At 36.5% G+C, this 19,350-nt stretch overlaps 1 protein-coding gene across 5 annotated transcripts in view; it reads right to left on the bottom strand.

Moving 5' to 3' along the window:
• LOC138698151 (BRCA1-associated RING domain protein 1-like) overlaps positions 1 to 19,350 on the bottom strand; it is a 188,845-nt gene that overhangs the window by 168,867 nt on the left and 628 nt on the right. Inside the window, exon 1 of one of the 5 annotated variants that reach the window (XM_069823894.1) lies at positions 17,177 to 17,195. The exons of 2 other annotated variants lie outside the window; for them this stretch is intronic. Coding sequence is in view for 2 of the 3 variants with exons in the window: in XM_069823892.1 (XP_069679993.1) it covers positions 13,374 to 13,624 (251 nt within the window). In the remaining variant the exon portion in view is untranslated. Of the gene's footprint in view, positions 1 to 13,373; positions 13,641 to 17,176; positions 17,196 to 19,350 lie in introns of those variants that run through there. 2 more of the 5 variants (XM_069823892.1, XM_069823890.1) reach the window with 2 other exon arrangements.

Below are 19,350 nucleotides of genomic sequence, written 5' to 3'. Positions count from 1 at the left end.
GTGACTGAAAAGATAGTAAGTCAAGGGAATAATGGTGAAAAAGGATAAGAAATATACTGAGTAATAGCCAGGGAGTGATGATAAGTAAGTAATGATCCACATGTAATAAAAAAACTGGGAGTAGAAATGTAACGAAATTGTAGAAATTAGTTCGTTGCAAAGTAACAGATAGAGGAGACGGCCTCCAGATATGGAGGGTAGCTGCGAATATATTGAATAAGCAGTCGTGGACAGCCGATAAGGGGTGGTCCTCCAGCTTGGGGGTTGGGCGAAGGGCTAACAACCCATCACCGTAAAAAACAGCTTGTTACGAATTCCTACAGTAAGCCTCGGAATAGGACTGATTCTCTGGCACGACCACAGCAAAGGAATAAGGTTTTGAGATTTGGCACTTGGAACGTAACTAGTCTTTATAGAACAGGAGGGGTAACATTAGTAGCAAAAGAACTAGCTAGATATAGAATAGACTTTGTGGGAGTACAAGAGGTTAGGTTAGATGGGAATGGCATATCACAAATAGGAGATTACTTGTTGTATTATGGGGAAGGAAACAATAATCACCAATTAGGAACAGGATTCTTTGTAAATAAAAGAATAAAATCAGCAGTAAAAAAGGTCGAATTTATCAGTGACCGGTTATCATATTTAGTACTTAAGGGTAGATGGTGCGACATCATAGTTATAAATGCTCACACCCCTACAGAAGAGAAAGACGACTATATAAAGGATAGCTTCTATGAGGAATTGGAACATACTTTTGATCAGTTCCCTAGATATCACATGAAAATTTTATTGGGGGATTTCAACGCTAAAGTAGGACGGGAGGATATTTTTAGACCAAATATTGGAAAAGAGAGCCTACACGCAATTAGTAGTGACAATGGAGTTAGATTAGTCAACTTTGCCACATCGAAAAATTTAATTGTCAAAAGTACAACATTTCCCCATAAGGATATACATAAATATACTTGGACTTCTCCAGATGGATTGACACACAACCAAATAGATCACATCTTGATAGATAAACGGAGACATACTAGTATAGTAGATATTCGAACTTTCAGGGGTGCAGACTGTAATTCTGACCATTATTTGGTGACTGGAGAATTAAGAGAAAGATTATCAGTAGCCAAGCGAGTAGAGCAACAAGTTAATATTACTAAATTCAATATTTTGAAATTAAAGGACGAGGAAGCTAAGCAAAATTATCAGGTCGAAATTTCGAATAGGTTTGCCACTTTAGAAAGTTCCAACGAAGTTGAGAAAGAATTAGATGTTAATAGCGTGTGGGAAAATATCAGAGATAGTATCAAAATTGCAGCTGAGCAGAGCATAGGTTATTATGAAACTAAGAAAAAGAAACCGTGGTTTGATGAAGATTGTTGCATGGTAGTAGAAAGAAGGAAACAGGCAAAATTGAAATTCTTACAGGATCCAGTTGAGGAGAAGAGAGATAATTATTTCAATGAAAGACAGGAAGCAAGTCGTACACTTAGGAATAAAAAGAGAGGTTACTTGAAGGAAAAACTGAATGAGGTAGAAACAAATAGTGAGAATAAAAACATTCGAGATTTATATAAGGGTATAAAGGAATTTAAGAACGGATATCAGCCAAGGGTAAACGTGATCAAGGATGAGAATGGTGACTTGCTTGCAGACTCTCCATCAATCCTAAACAGATGGAAAAACTATTTTGCGCAACTACTAAATGTACATAGGCCAAATAGAAATGATCGGGACGATATTGAAATACAAACTGCTGAGCCATTTATACCCGAACCCACGCTTTCAGAAGTCGAAATTGCGATAGAAAATCTGAAAAAGTACAAGTCTCCAGGTATCGATCAAATTCCAGCAGAATTAATACAAGAGGGTGGAAGTGCATTATATAGCGAAATTTATAAACTTGTACTTGCTATTTGGGAAAAGGAAATTGTACCAGATCAATGGAAGGAGTCCATAATTGTACCTATTTTTAAAAAGGGGGAAAAAACCAACTGTGGTAACTTTCGAGGAATATCACTTTTGTTGACGTCGTACAAAATTTTGTCCAATATTCTTTTGAGGAGATTAACTCCGTACGTAGATGAAATTATTGGGGATCATCAGTGCGGTTTTCGGCGTAATAGATCGACTATTGATCAGATTTTTTGTATTCGCCAGATAATGGAGAAAAAATGGGAGTATAAGGGTACAGTACATCAGTTATTCATAGATTTCAAAAAGGCATATGACTCGGTTAAGAGGGAAGTATTATATGATATTCTTATTGAATTTGGTATTCCCAAGAAACTAGTTCGATTAATTAAAATGTGTCTCAGTGAAACATACAGCAGAGTCCGTATAGGTCAGTTTCTATCTGATCCTTTTCCAATTCACTGTGGGCTAAAGCAGGGAGATGCACTATCACCTTTACTTTTTAACTTCGCTTTAGAATATGCCATTAGGAAAGTTCAGGATAACAGGCAGGGTTTGGAATTGAACGGGCTACATCAGCTTCTTGTGTATGCAGATGACGTGAATATGTTAGGAGAAAATACACAAACGGTTAGGGAAAACACGGAAATTTTACTTGAAGCAAGTAAAGCGATTGGTTTGGAAGTAAATCCCGAAAAGACAAAGTATATGATTATGTCTCGTGACGGGAATATTGTACGAAATGGAAATATAAATATTGGAGATTTATCCTTCGAAGAGGTGGAAAAATTCAAATATCTTGGAGCAACAGTAACAAATATAAATGACACTCGGGAGGAAATTAAATGCAGAATAAATATGGGAAATGCGTGTTATTATTCGGTTGAGAAGCTCTTATCATGCAGTCTGCTGTCCAAAAATCTGAAAGTTAGAATTTATAAAACAGTTATATTACCGGTTCTTCTATATGGCTGTGAAACTTGGACTCTCACTCTGAGAGAGGAACATAGGTTAAGGGTGTTTGAGAATAAGGTGCTTAGGAAAATATTTGGGGCTAAGCGGGATGAAGTTACAGGAGAATGGAGAAAGTTACACAACACAGAACTGCACGCATTGTATTCTTCACCTGACATAATTAGGAATTTGAAATCCAGACGTTTGAGATGGGCAGGGCATGTAGCACGTATGGGCGAATCCAGAAATGCATATAGAGTGTTAGTTGGGAGACCGGAGGGGAAAAAGACCTTTAGGGAGGCCGAGACGTAGATGGGAGGATAATATTAAAATGGATTTGAGGGAGGTGGGGTATGATGATAGAGACTGGCTTAATCTTGCACAGGATAGGGACCGATGGCGGGCTTATGTGAGGGCGGCAATGAACCTTCGGGTTCCTTAAAAGCCATTTGTAAGTAAGTAAGCAAAGTAACAGATTAGATTAATTGGAATAAGTGATAGTGAGCATTAGTGATACAAGTGAATGAATAGGATGACAACTATGGAAGAGATCAACTTAATGTAAGCAATGTTCGGAAATTAATAAGGAATAGAGAGAAGTGAGTGTTTAGTTACATGAGATTAGTAAGAATAGAATGGATAAATGAGAATGGGAAGGAGTAAGTAGAAGAATAAAAGAGGTGAAACAAAGTTGAAAGAAGTGTAGAAAGTGATCAGGGTCATTTGTACATAACAGCCAGTGTTAAAAAAAAAAAAAAAAAACCTAAGCAGAATATGTATCCAAGGGAGTGATGGCACTGTATACAGAAATGTGAAGGACCATCACGACAGATGTAAGCTGGTAAAATAAATATACAGTATCGTATCGTATCATATCATATTATATATATATATATATATATATATATATATATATATATATATATATCATCTGATCATAACTCTAATGTGAATGCTGATACTTCCAATTGCCCTGGGAACTATGAAAATTAAGGTGGTTGTAACTCTTCCCAACATGCAACTACTTCTGGGTGTGCAACTTATATTTTCTGGATCTTCTCTACAATCTGAAAAGCAAGCAAAAACGAAGTCTGAATATAATTCTACAGAGTGATTTATATAGAACTGACACATTTCTTTCTTTAATTATTCCATTGGAAATTCATTCAATGACCCAATTTTAGCACCAAATTAAGCAGAATGTTCTGGAGTTTCGATTCCTTGTCACTAGATGCGCAGATGTTTATGTTTTATTCCTATTGTTGGCAGCACTAGATGCGCAGATGTTTATGTTTTATTCCTATTGTTGGCAGCTGCTTTCGACATTTTGTGTCAACGTGAAAATGCAGTACACATTAAATCAACGACTCTTCCTTGTGAAGCAATAATGGATTACGAATTCAATTACAGCTACTCAAAGGGCATACCAGAGAGAATTTAGTGTTTGCAATCCTCCCAAAAGAAACACAATACTGGGACTGGTAAACAAATTGGAAACAACTGGATCTCTGGTGAGTGAAAAGGGCAAGCATCGTTCATCTAGGCTTCCCACGGTTGTTGTTGACGTAAGAGCATGACTGGAGCAGTCACCCAAAAAATCATTAAGACATTTGTCGCAGGAGACAGGGTACACCTACTCAATGTGTCAGAGAGCCTAAAGCCATATAGGGTTACGGTTGTTCATCAGCTACAGGAACCAGATAAGGATAAAAGATTGAATTATTGTCGTTGGTTTCAGACATTCATTGTGCAAAATCCTGCCATATTGTCCATCACATGGTTCACAGATGAAGCATGGTTCCATTTATCCGGTTATGTGACGACCGAATAATTTCCAGGAACCTGTGGCCACCGAGATCTCTGGATTTGACAACGCCGGACTTCTTTCTATGGGGTTACTTAAAAGACAGGGTTTACGCCACATGTCCCCAGACATTGGACGATCTGAAGCACAACATCACACAGGAGATTCAAGCTATTGACAACAGAGTCCTCCAACGAGTGGCCAGTAACATGGAACGACGTGTTGAGTTGTGCCTTATGCAGGATGGAGGACATTTTCAACATTTGCTATAGAGGTAAATAATCTCTCAAAATTCCTCTACATTTTAGGTATAATAAGTTGTCGCTAGCACAATTCGTTTTGAAACAATTAATGAAAGAAATGTGTGTTCTATATAAATCACTCTGTATGTCTTTATGGACAAATTGATTATTTTTGACAAAGCTAAAGATAAAAACGACTTATTCATTCAGCAAAAAGCAAAAGGTATTTTTATTATATCCAATGTATAAATTATAGAAAAGCAACTGTAGATACAGGAGAACTTAAAAAAAAACATGGTAACACAGGATATCAGAGAAATGCAGCTGCAAAAGAAAATGTAGGGTACGTATAATGCATGAAATATCTCTGACTGAGGTTCTGGCTGATATGTACATCTATTATCAGGCAGTACATGTCACTTGATGATATGTATCAGAGGAAAAACAATTGTTTGTATACATCTAAAGTCTGATTAGCATGGTTCCATTTATCCGGTTATGTGACGACCGAATAATTTCCAGGAACCTGTGGCCACCGAGATCTCTGGATTTGACAACGCCGGACTTCTTTCTATGGGGTTACTTAAAAGACAGGGTTTACGCCACATGTCCCCAGACATTGGACGATCTGAAGCACAACATCACACAGGAGATTCAAGCTATTGACAACAGAGTCCTCCAACGAGTGGCCAGTAACATGGAACGACGTGTTGAGTTGTGCCTTATGCAGGATGGAGGACATTTTCAACATTTGCTATAGAGGTAAATAATCTCTCAAAATTCCTCTACATTTTAGGTATAATAAGTTGTCGCTAGCACAATTCGTTTTGAAACAATTAATGAAAGAAATGTGTGTTCTATATAAATCACTCTGTATGTCTTTATGGACAAATTGATTATTTTTGACAAAGCTAAAGATAAAAACGACTTATTCATTCAGCAAAAAGCAAAAGGTATTTTTATTATATCCAATGTATAAATTATAGAAAAGCAACTGTAGATACAGGAGAACTTAAAAAAAAACATGGTAACACAGGATATCAGAGAAATGCAGCTGCAAAAGAAAATGTAGGGTACGTATAATGCATGAAATATCTCTGACTGAGGTTCTGGCTGATATGTACATCTATTATCAGGCAGTACATGTCACTTGATGATATGTATCAGAGGAAAAACAATTGTTTGTATACATCTAAAGTCTGATTAGTGTAATATGTACCTAGTTAATCGGCAATGTATGCAATGAAGGAGGAAAGGAACTGGCCACACTACCCCATTACCTCCTGGCCTAATTGCCTCATAAGTCATGCCATGTTGGTATCACTTTTGAGGTTCAGACCTGTCTTCTGACAGTTGACTAAACAACAAACAGTGCATGAAAAGTAGCCTGTTCATACTATGCCAGGCATGCCAAAAATGAGACATTAGATGTGCAGTTATGTGCACAGGATCGTCGGTCTGTGCAGATTGCATCATTCACACATTGCTCTTACCAGTTCTTAGCCGGAGGGGTGTACAATAATCTATTCTGCACTTCCACTGTTCGATTAAATTGACGTATAGACATTATAAACACACTTACCATAAAGAAAAAGAAACAATTATTGTCAGTGTCTATATTTTCAATTGCAACACAAGAAACATAAGGCTTACTCAGTTATAGTATAATTCACAAAGCAGTGGTTTGTAAAGCATCATTTATTAACATGATTTGTACACAGTATTTGACGAAAATATAAATATTGCAGTAATTTCGAAACAACAAAAAACGAACACAGTGGTATTTCATTTTACATAGTAGGTACTAATTATTTCAAAGTAATACTCTTTCATTGTTCGTCAAGCATTATTGGGACCATTGGTACACAAATGTCGAAGAAAATATTATACTCCCAAATATATGCAGTAGACATCTGTTCACAAAATTCTACTCTTCTATCAAAATCGTCTTCGCTGGGTTGTTGATTACTTTGTATTTTGTAGTGGAAAAATTTGTTCATTTCCAGCACTTTATGTATGGAACCAACCGAAATGTTTGTTACAACAGCTACTTTTGGAATGGAGGTGGTGAGTTCATTAATGAAATGACCTAATATTTGAATCTGCGAAGTTTCATCAAGTTTTCTAGGTTGGTCATTTTCTTTATTGCATACAGAACCAGTTTCTTCAAATTTCCGTATTAGATCTATGACATATCGGTGGCATGTTTTTCTCAGAATGCCTCTTGTTGAAAGCTGTAGCAGTTTTCCTGTTCCATAAATTAATATGATTTATATTCTCTCTTGAAGCGTATACCCATTTTACAATAATTTAATACACGAACACAACTATTACAGGAAATATTCAATGGTATTTGTAGCTTCAGCTCTAATCAACAGTAACAAACATCGAGGTTGCCAGGCAACGATATAAAACAAAAGATATGAAATACATGAATGAGGTGTATAAACAATTGAATGCTCTTTCATATTTAAGTATAAAAATATAGGGGTGCCATTTGAAATTTCAAAGTGGGGATGGCTGGGGGTGAGGGTGAAATCTAAAATTAAGCCTGGTTTCAGACTTCTCCCTCAATATCTAAATTGACGTGTATTTTGTTTAAATTGAATACAATTTAAATAATTAGTTATTTAGATTGGGAAGTTTTAAAATGAAAGCTCTGTAAATGTTTTTCCAGAAAAATTTTCCGCCTTGCAAATAGCTGCTTTCTTCGCTCCCTTACAACCTCAAGAGCCTCACATGTATTCCTCACTCAATATTCTCATCACTATCAGCTTATCAAATAGAAGTCATAAGTCGTTAATCTTTTATGGCTGTGTTAGTACAGATTCCAAAACAATGCTATTGTCACGTTTCTTTGTCATGAGAGTACTGAATAAGAAATAAGCGCTGGCGAATATAATATTTTGAGAACTTTACTAATCTGATCTAAATTCTCACAACACTATTAGGTTCACATGAGATGATGAAAGCCTTTCATTTTGAAATAATTATTGTTAGCTGAGGAAAACATTATAACAATTATGTTATATGATTTGTGATTTCTCTACTTTCTTAGGTATATCTGTGGACTCCTCACTTTATTTTTCGTAACGCATTCACAGTCACAGCTCAATCAGTTCCTGTACTAAAACTTTGTTACTGAAACAAAAGCTGATCTGATCTGTAACACTCCCCTCCACGCCGATTCACTCCCTCCAGGTAAGGGAATAGAAAGTGAACATCGCACAGAGACAACTGCACAATGTGCACGACTGCACAATGTGCAGGGTTTTGGCATGCCTGTACTATGCTATATCAACAATGTTAAATCTGAAATTGAAGAAAACAGAGATGTCTTTAAAATATTGGTTACACATTTGTATTTCCTAATTAAAGAGGAAATTCCTCATACAACGAACTATGAAGCAATTGTACGTGGTTTGATGGCAACATGTGTTCCAAGTTTAAACAACTGGCTTCAGAAGCAGATTGAGCGAGCAACATACTTAATAACAGCAAGGATACACCATCAGAGTTTCAAGTCCATAGACTGTACATCTGGCCTAGTGAAGAAATTCTTTGAACCGAAGTTCTCGTGTACCAGGATGGAAGTGGAAGCAATTGGTTTCCTCAGCTATGAATATAATATGGACTTCACAACATTGCAAAAACAGTTCAATCCATGTTGATTATTATAAAAAATTTTCCCAGACACGTCAGAAACTTACAACAAAGCTTGCTTTTAGACAATACATATTAAGCAAGATTGAACATTCACAAGAATATATATGATTTTATAACAGAACACTTAATACACTTTTTTGTGTTTTAGTGTTGTAGCAATTTAATTTAATAATAATAATAATAATAATAATAATAATAATAATAATAATAATAGAGAGAGCAACAATAGCAACACAGATAACAACGACAGAAACGTAATGTAGTGATCATATTATGAAGCTGACCAGTGTCCTAGGATTTCAAATAAAAAATGTGGTAACCTTACACTAACAAACACTATTTTCTGCGTCATTCGAGACATGCCAGGATTTTACAAAGGAAAGAATGTGTGTGTGTATGGTCATCTATTTATTCATATCACTTGTCATAAATAAAAAATGTTAAGTAATAAATAATTGGGCTAAGCATTAAGTAAAGTTCTAAATTAAGCTATCTGCAATTATTTTCAAAAAATCCCCTACCACCGTTTTATACTCAGACACCCCTCTATCCTATAGTTCCTTCAGGATGGGTGAAGAATAGTGACAGTGAGCAATTTGTCCTAGGGAATTACCAGGCAATATAAGCTAACCAACCTAATCTAATCTACAGTAGTGTCAAGAGTATTAAACCAGTAAGGCTACACTTAAAAAAATTAACATTACACCATACTACTATTTCACAATAAATCTCCACAGGGTAAAAAATTGATAATATACAAAAATTGTATACAATCAAACGAATTGGGTAGGCCTACCTACAAATATAAGAGAAAACAGGAATTAGAGGAAGGACAAGACAGAGAAAGTAGAAAGAGAGGGAGAAGAGAGGGAAAAGGGAGAGACACAGCAGTGCCATCTGTAACCTGACCTATTTCTTCTCTCTTCCATCATCTCCACTAGAAGTCACTGTCCCACCCAAACCCCCTCTCTCCCACACTATCCCGTAGTGCCTTCAGCGGAGGGGGGGGGGGGGGGGGGAGGGTCATCGCTATCCATTTTCTTTGTAGGCCTAACGCTATTAAGCCTATAAAAGATTTAAACCTAAAAATCAAAACTACAATCTTCTGCACACAAAATAAATTACTGGCACTGAAAAGTGTCTTTTTGTACGCATGATGATGCACATTTGACAAACACAGACAAATCTGCTCTTTTAGTACTTTAAGATAATTGTCGGCAGTAAGGTAACCGTATACTGAAGTTTTTCGGGGAAAATTTCACAACACAGATGCTACCAGTTATCCCATTCCAAGACACTATGGGACCGGAGAATTAGGGGTAATGTTGGATGGGGAGAAACATGAGTAAAGATAAGATATTTCTGAACACAGATGCTCTTTCTTCTTGAATCCTCAGCAGTCTCTCTGAAGAATATGTGTTCTTGGTGAAAAAATTTCGGAAGTCGTATATATGTTGCAAATGAGAGAAAATGTACCATATGCAAGATGCAATTGTTCAATCATATAATTATAATGAATTACTATGTAGAACTAATGCATTAATGAATGGAAATGCATGTGCCTTGGTGATATTGGCATGCAGTAGCATTGACCTTCCCACATTCAAAATCACGTGACTTTGCAATTGTGGCATGGAAGGCCAATCAGAGAAAGCACTGACACTCATGCCAGTGCGAGTAACTAGTAAGTGGCGGCTTCATCGTCACTTTTATGTCAGCATACATAAGGTGAAGGTGAGTCATTCCACGTCAAATCGCACAGCAATAAAACACGACCTTCTCGGAAATGATCGAATTTTTTTTCATGAATTTCAGACATCAAATAAGGATAAACGTATTCTTTTATTTTCACAATTATTAATTATTTGTGTAGTTATGACTATCTGAAATTACGCAAATTATGCGCGCACTGTTACATAAACTCACTTGGAACTCTGTGTCTATAAATAATTGAGATTTTAAAGACTAAATACAACACTTTTTATTACTTTAGGCCTATCGTAAATAAATTTAAAATTTGGCCTATTTTTTTAATCATTTCTTTTTCAAAGCAAAATTACTATACTAAATAGCCAAGTTAAAAATCTGAAAAAATTACAGACTTGTTCCCTGATGTATTATCTGTAAATTACTGCATTTAGAAATTTGGGATCTGCACACATACATTTGTAACAATTTATTTTCCGGAGGCATGCACGCGCTCGCGATTCCCAGCTAATGAACTACTTGCAACCATAGGCTAGAAGGCTGCCTGCCCGCGGAAAGTTTTACAAAATCCCCCGTTGGATATAATAACTGAGCTCGCCACACTACAAAAGAAATGCATTGATTCATCAAATGATTAATACCGTAAGGAACAGTAAATATCTAAAGTTATTTTATTATTGTCAGCACAGCTAAGAGGGGGAGCCCTTCATAATTCTGCATGTTTATATTGTAACATAGTCAAGTGTTAACGATAGCAAGGCTGGGTAAGCCAGTAAACTTTATGGCAGTAAACAGATGGCAGGAGACAAAATATAGAAGAGAAAAATAATCAGTCAGGGTTTGAATTTCATGGAGTGACGTGACTTCTATACAACATGAGTGAAGGTAAAGATCGTGCAATATATAACAAGTATTTAAATCCATTTGACCTTCCTAATCACGCTTTTAAAAAGAAAAGAACACAAAGACACATAAGTCGCGATTTATTGATAAAGCTCAATTTAAAGGAGTCTTTGAATGTGCGAATATGTGATTCATTCCGTAAAAAAATCTATCAACTTCCGGATAGGTCAGGTGAAATTACAGTAGCGTGCAAATTAAACCAAACAACGTAATTACTTATGCAAAAACACTCAAACGGGATAAAAAAAAGGCTCTAAGACATACCTCAGTAATCTATGTGGCCTCCCTTGTTCCTAATAACAGCTCTGAGACGATTTGGCATGGATTCCACTAATTTCCCACAAATATTCTTCATTTCTTCATCGCGAAACCATACACCAACGAGGGCAGAAATCATCATCTCCTTTGTAGAACAATCCATTTTTTGCATTCTTCTTTTGCAAATTGACCACAAGTTCTCAATGGGGTTGATGTCGGTTGAGTTGCCTGGCCAGGGGAGTACCTGAATATTCTTCTTGTTGAAGAATTCTGTAGTTTTTCGAGACGTATGGCATGGTGCCAGGTCTTGTTGGAACACACCTCTGCCATCCGGAAATGATTTTTGCAGCTGAGGTACGATTCTGGTTTCCAATAAGTGAATATATTTGTCAGAATTCATCATTCCCTTGATAGGTATTAATGCTCCAGGCCCTTCATGTGTAAAACAATCCCAAAACATTACTTTAGGGGGGTATTTTGGTGCTTGTTGGAGATGAGCTGCTGTTACTTTTTCGGATCCTTTCCATATGTAAGAAACACGGTGGCCGTGGACCTCGAAATGAGACTCATCGGAAAAAAGTACATTCTTCCAGTCATTCACTGTCCAGTGTTGATGTAATTTTACCCACATTAAGCGTTTTTTGCACATAACAGGGGTTAGTAGTTGCTTAATAGGCTTACGAGCCCTTCGTCCAGCTTCCAAAAGCGTACGCCGCACTGTGACGTGAATATTCGCCCCAGTGGTAGCCATTAACTCGTGGGTTAAGTCGACAGCAGTTAGTCTAGGATTTAATTTACTTTTCCTGACAATTAAACGATCATCTGCAGGTGAAGTCTTCCTTTTCCGGCGACAGTTTCCTTTTTTCTCGGGTGTGATGTATCCAGTCTCCCTGTATCGTTTTATGATCGAATTAACAGTAGCCAAACCAATGTGACATTCTGCAGCAATTTGCCTCTGTGTCATAGAAGAATGCTCTGCTAATGTTATAATTTTAGACCGTTTTCGTGGAGTTGTATCCATTTGTGAAGACAACAGAATGTACATAGGATTGCAGTATTAAGTCTTCAACACAACTGAAATGCTTATAAGTACAAAACGACAGGCAAAATGTCACATATTATAAAAAAAATAATAACGACAGACCTTCAACAATGGAATTACACGTACTACAGATGTCAATTAAAGCGGTATGAGCAACTGTGAGGCCAACAATGACAGAAAATGTAAAAATATGTCGTGTTCGGATTAATTTGCATGCTACTGTATATGTGAAGCTGGTAGTTCTTGTGATATTAGTAAACATGAATCAAATGAAAGTGCAGACAGAGAGAGTGATATCCCAGTTCTTCTTCTAGCAGTTCTATGGATACAGTGCTAGAAATCATCAATATTGAGGAATTGAACAAGAGTTTGATGTCAATAGAATCCCCTATCAAGAAAAGAAAACTACAACGAAAACGATACCCCCCATGAAAAGTTTAAAAAAGTAAAAGGCTCCCTAGCAAGTGAAGTTTTTCACGTAGAAGATGCATCGCCATCCATTCAAAAGTCAGCCATATTTTATTTTTGACGGAATGCAAAGAAAATGTACAACCTGAAAAATACATAGTTATTGCAGACTTTTCTGAAAATTATTCATTTGTAATACAAGATTCAGTACAAGGTGTGCATTGGAACAAATGCCAAGACACAATACATCCTTTCATAGTATATTTCAAAGTAGACACAGAAATTCGTCACAAAAGTATTGTTGTCATCTCAGAAAGCATGAAACATGACACCGATTCCTTTCACTTTTTTCAATCCGAAGCAATCAATTTCTTAAAGCAAGAATTCAACTATATGAAAAAAACCATTTACTTTTCCGATGGATCAAGTTAACAATACAAAAACAAAAAGAATTTTAAAAATAATTGCTTACATGAAGACGATTATGTAATTAGTGCTGAATGACACTTCTTTGCAACGTCGCATGGTAAAGGTCCATGTGGTGGCATTGGAGGAACTGTTAAAAGACTTGCCACAAGAGCAGCCTATACAAGATCCTATAACAACACCAACAAAAAAAAAAACTGTTTGATTGGTCACAAAAAACATTTCTAAAGTGTCATTTATATTTTGTCCATTGAATAAGCACAAAAACCACATTGAAAATTTGCAGCAAGATACCATAATCTAAAACCAATAACTGGTACATTAAAATTACATTCTTTCATTCCGTTGCCAAAAACTAAAGATTTAGTAAAACAATTTTCTTTCAAGAAAGAAGGTGGGCGAATGAAAATTTAAAGTGTAGTGTGAATGAAAACAAACGTTTAAAAAGCATAATGTACAAATATTTGAAGATATCATAATAAGTAAATTAGCAGTGTTTCCTCGAGTGACTTGATCCGTACTGGGTGTAATGTTGCAATGTTCAGTCGATCATCCAGTGCCGATAAACCTCCCAGGCGCTTCAACGCTTCCTGTCCACTGCTGCTGCACCGACCGCTACACATTGTGTCATAAGTAATTAAATTTCCATTAAACTATTGGAGATCCCATTGTGATTTTTTCTGGAATTATTAAGAATACTTCAGTGCACCTAGTAGGCATTTTTTTTTAGATTTTTAATACGGCTATTTCACATTGACATCTAACTTTTAAAAATTGATCATAAAAAAATATTTGTAACAATTATATTAAAATTAGTTAGTAAATATTTAACAAAAGACAGTACTTTAAGGTTTTAAATGCATTTTCCAAAAAATGTTTAACATCAATATCCTGGAAACATGAGGCTTTAAATGTTGCATTGTGCGACATTTTTAACGAATTTTAACATGCAATATTTTAAAAACATGTGGACTTAGGAGGAAATAAAAATACACTTGTCGCTTTATTAGACCCATAGAGTTGGTAAAAAAAAAAATATAAACGCAATCAGAAATATGAAGGTCAAAATTTGTATAATTTTGTGCGATTTGATGTGTGATGACTCAGGTGTGAGAGTGATTCTGCATTGCTGAAGGAGTGATATGGAGTTGTTCGCAACATTTTCGCAGTCCACAGCTTTGGTAGTGATATTGGTAAGTTGATACCATTTCTAAGCAGAACCCAAGCGAGGAGACTTGTTAATCACTTCACTGTTAGCAAGAATCAGTAGCTTACCAGAAGGTACTTTCCTGTGCTTACCATTAATCAGAAAAGAGCAGAGCTTGTGTTATTGTGGATGTCGTTATCAGAGCTTGCCGCCCGAATACCCCGCATCGCAAGCCCCAATACCCCACTTTGTTCAAGTGCTAAACATCGGGTCATCATCGGGGCTTGCAGCTCCGACATCCCACTTTGTTAATCATGTGCTACACAACAGGTCATCATCGGCAGCACCGATACCCCGCTTTGTTCATCATGTGCCTCTCACCATCATAATGAAATTTTGCCACAATGTTAAAGTCTCGTGTGGAGCGAGATGAGGTGAGAGAATGCAAGTGAAGGAAGAGTCTGAATAGAAACACAGTCTAGTACATACAGTCACGAAGCTTAAGGTGATTTTTTGCATTTCTCACAATACAATGCTCCAAACTGTTAGCAACTGAGAGTACTAGGAACAGTAGACTATGCGGTAGTAGCAATCCTACTGGCTAGCAACTAAAGTTCAACTGTCATTGGATGCATATTCCCTATGTATGGAGCTTCGTGACTGTATGTACTAGACTGTGATGGAAAATTGCTGGATACATGGTAGGTGTGGTGGGGGTAGAGGGTAAGGGTAGTAGCCACATTCTGAAAGTTATCCTATAATATGAGATTTGAGAACGCGAGAGACGGAGGAGTCTGAATGGAAAGTTGCTGGATACATACAAGGTAGGTGTGATTGGGATATAGGGGGGAAGGGTAGTATCCGCGTTCTGAATGTTTCCCACTTCATCACATCAGCTCTTGCCTGCTAAACAATATACAAAGTGATCCACAATAAATATGTCTCTATTTTCTTTACACTATAGATCTATCATTAATGAAGTTACACAAATGCTTTCAATTGTATAATGTACTATGGACCTTGCCATTTCATATTTCAAGGAGGCACCAGCATTCGTGACATACCGTTGCAGCCAGGGTCCAATGTCCCTGACAGCCTGTTGTAACATATCTCTTGGCAAGCGCGCACACTTCTCCCTAATCACTGCTTCCAAAGTGTCCAAATCACGCGGTGTTCAGGCATACATTATCTCTTTCAATTGCAGTTTCGTCCTTCAGTGACTGTGTGGTGTGGTATTGGAGATGATATTCTTCTTGGTCCGTAAATTCTTCGTGAAACAATGAATTCAGTGTGGTACGTGCACATGATAGAAAATTTTGTTCATCTCATTATCACAACCTGAATTGATGTGAATAATGTGCACTCATTTCACGAGAATTGCTTGGCAATGCTTTTCCAGATCGGTACATCACAGTAATAAGATATGTGTAAATAATCACTTTGTGATTTAAGACAGCGCTCATTCAGTCAGATCCCGGCCACTTAATCACTCGTAATGAATGCACCTGTGCACATTAGTGTGTTGGACATTGTGCCACTGTCACACGTCTGTGACACAGTGCATGAGGATTGGCAATTAAAGGGAAACTAAGAGGAGGAACTTAAACTGAAAGGATTCAATCCGGCATCAGAACTGGAATCTGGTGTGGCTTTGTGGATACAGCGTCAGCACACAAAGCAAAGCTGAAAACCCGGGTTCGAGTCCCAGTGCCAGAGAGAATTTTTCTCCGCTCCATCCATCCTTCAACATGTGGTAATGCAGAATTCCTGCACGGAAATATCACTTGTACTTCAGTACATCAAAATAATTTGAATGTTATATCTAAGAAAAAAAACACGAAATGCTTCTAAATACACAACTAATATTGAAAGCAAATGCGTAATTATTTACTTTAGCGATACCGTTCGCATCTATTTCTGAAAGTTTCCTAGTAACCGGTACTCGTTACATAAGCCGTTAAGTCAGCCATTGTTGTACATTCATAAGTGTGCACACAAAATAAATTATTGGCACTGAAAAGTGCCTTTTCGTAAGCATGATGATGTGCATTCGACTAACACAAACGAATCTGCTTTTTTAGTTTTTTAGGATATAATTGTCAGTGAGGAATCCGTATACTGAAATTTTCCCGAGATGTGCATTTTCCTTGGACGAAAAATATATTACAAACTGACTAAAATTATATCTAGTAACAAACTATTAAAATTCTTTTCAGAAAGGAACCACTATGCAAACACAAAAACGACTTATGTGACAAGTAGCGGGTACTAGGAAACTACCTTATTTCTCTACTTGCGGACAAACACTACTTCTTCCTGTGTGATTTCCATCCAGCAATACTTTAGAATACCCCTACTCTCAGGAAGTTAAATTAAAGGAGCAGTCCGCGATAAAATTCGAAATTTTGATTATATTATAGGATGTTTACCTAAGTAATCCTTAGATTAACGGCGTTTGTCTCATCTCTCTACGCCTTTTAGTTTGTGAAATATTAAAGGTCTTACTGCAAGCTCTGACGTCATAACCACTGATCGCTTCATAAGACTGCATTGTAGTTCCGTTTGACATATAGTGTAGACCAAGTAAATACAAATTCATGTTACAGTCAGTTATTATTAACTCACTTAGGACCTACCTATCACATGCATATACTGTAATAATAATAATGATGATAATAATAATAATAATAAAAATAACTTACCCAAACTCTATCCCACTTTAAATCCCGTGTACAATGCATTCTGTTCCATTCTGTGATTAGAACGACTTGGGTCTCATAAAGGTTCAAACTGAAAAGGTTTAATATTTTGATCAATTATAACCTAAGTCAACGTCTTCACTGAGTGAGTGAATGTATGTGAGACATGAAATATTCGTTATGAAGGTACTACAGATACGGGTTTATCTCACGTCAGCAATAAATTAGTACATGGTTTATATTATTCTATTGTACCATAGTTGTTGAGTCACACGGTTTAGGCATCGGGGCTATGTTTGAGAGAACTCTAAAACATGTTCATCATCGAATTGCAGTAGTGGATAACCACGAGCTACTTCCAACAAATTCTCTGTATATCTTCTCTCCACGCGTTTTCCTTCCTGCTGTATGTTTTCTTTTCCACCCATCGTTTAGTGGCTTTAGGGTACTGGAGTCTGGAGCCAGTTACATCTCTTTTCACGTTGTAATTATGGCCCACTATCGCAATCACAGTTCTTGTTACTATTCCATCATATGGAAAGTGTTTTCTCTTAGGAATGTAAACTAATCTCTCGTTATGATATGATTCAAGTTTGCTGATGTGACAAAACTGATTAGTCTCCTTTAAGTCTTTTAAAGGGAGGGTTGCATACAACATTTTTCAGAGCATTGTAATCGTTGGGTCCAGGTTCGATCCATTCCCTCTCGCTATTGTATGGGTGAATGTGTGCACATTTTTTTATATGTCTCTGTTCGTGTATATTACAAACATGATTTAATACAGAAATGAATCTGTCTTCTAAGTCGTCAGAATCACCTTCACATGTAGCACATAACCACCATGAGTGATTTATGATGCTGTCTTTCCACATTTGTATTTTCTCAAATGTTTTTTGCTGCGGCTTTAAGGTTTTTAGATAAGCTTTTTGCAATGTGCCAAATGTCAAATTGATGATCCACCATTCGTATTTGGTCCTCATGAATTTCCTAATTCCTCTATTGTGGTCCGACAGAGAGAGGGTAATGTTCATTTTTTTGTTTTAGGCGATCTAGAACTTTTTCGCATGCTGCTTTTTCAAGATTGCCTACTATTAGGCCCTTTTGGAGAACTATGAAGTCTATAAGATTATCTGAATCGAGGTCCATTACACTGTAAGTCACATATTTTGCACTGTAACCAGGTGAGTCAAATTGGTCATCACCGCGATTCGCACGTTTTTATCTTTTAGGGAATTGATAAGTTGTTCATGAATGTGAAAATAACTACACCTACTGTTGGTTCTACGAATTTTGAAATTATTTTATAAAATGTTGTCTTGCCGATGAAATATAGTTGTAAAGTTTTTGAAAAATTTTCAAACAATTTGTACCTTATACCTGATGAATTAGAATTTGAAGTTTCTTCTTCTATTTGAAAAGATCTGTCTAAGTCAGTTTATGGCTCACTCATATCTGATTCACCACACACATTTCTTAGCGTCTCGCACCCTATCTCACACTGCACAGCTTTGTTTATATTAGGTTTCTGTGAATTTTCAGCCTCATCGAGAACTACACATACGTCAATATTTTCACCTATAGGTGCATCACTGCAACTTGCTATTACTTCTTCGACGTGCTTTTTTCATTTATAAGCAGAGGAGCGCTTAGTATTAGAACTATCTTGGGGAGATTCTCCTTTCAAAAATAAGGGACAGCAGTTTTCTTAATTTTCATATAAGTTCTATTGTCTTTCATTAAACGTCTTTTTAATAGACACGATTCTTCAAAATTAATTTCATGGAAATGATTAGAACACACAACAGCAGTTTTCGATGGTGTAAAATCTTTTCTGTTGATTTTCTTCGCCCATGTTTTAAATATTTGCGGTGACTTTTCTTTGCTCGGAAATACATGAAATGATACCCCTTCCCCATGTTCTGCTTTTGTTCTTCCCTCTGAACACGAACAATCACAACACCACGGCATTTTAAACTGTATTACGATATATTTTTTTCTGTTTAGTCTACTGTAGTTCAAAGTCGTTCATATAAAAGAAAATAGCCCTACATAAAACCACAACGTTGGTATGTGCTGTTTCATGATTAAATGAAAAGCAAAATATAACTTCACTCAATCACAACTAAGTCCGAAATTCTGTTCACGTGTATTACGGCGCGAGAAGATTATTTAATACA

Source organism: Periplaneta americana, chromosome 4, assembly GCF_040183065.1.
Source record: "Periplaneta americana isolate PAMFEO1 chromosome 4, P.americana_PAMFEO1_priV1, whole genome shotgun sequence".
NCBI classification, from domain to species: Eukaryota; Metazoa; Arthropoda; class Insecta; order Blattodea; family Blattidae; genus Periplaneta; species Periplaneta americana.
The sequence above is the reverse complement of the archived record's forward strand: the minus strand, read 5'-3'. Positions and strand labels throughout refer to the sequence as shown.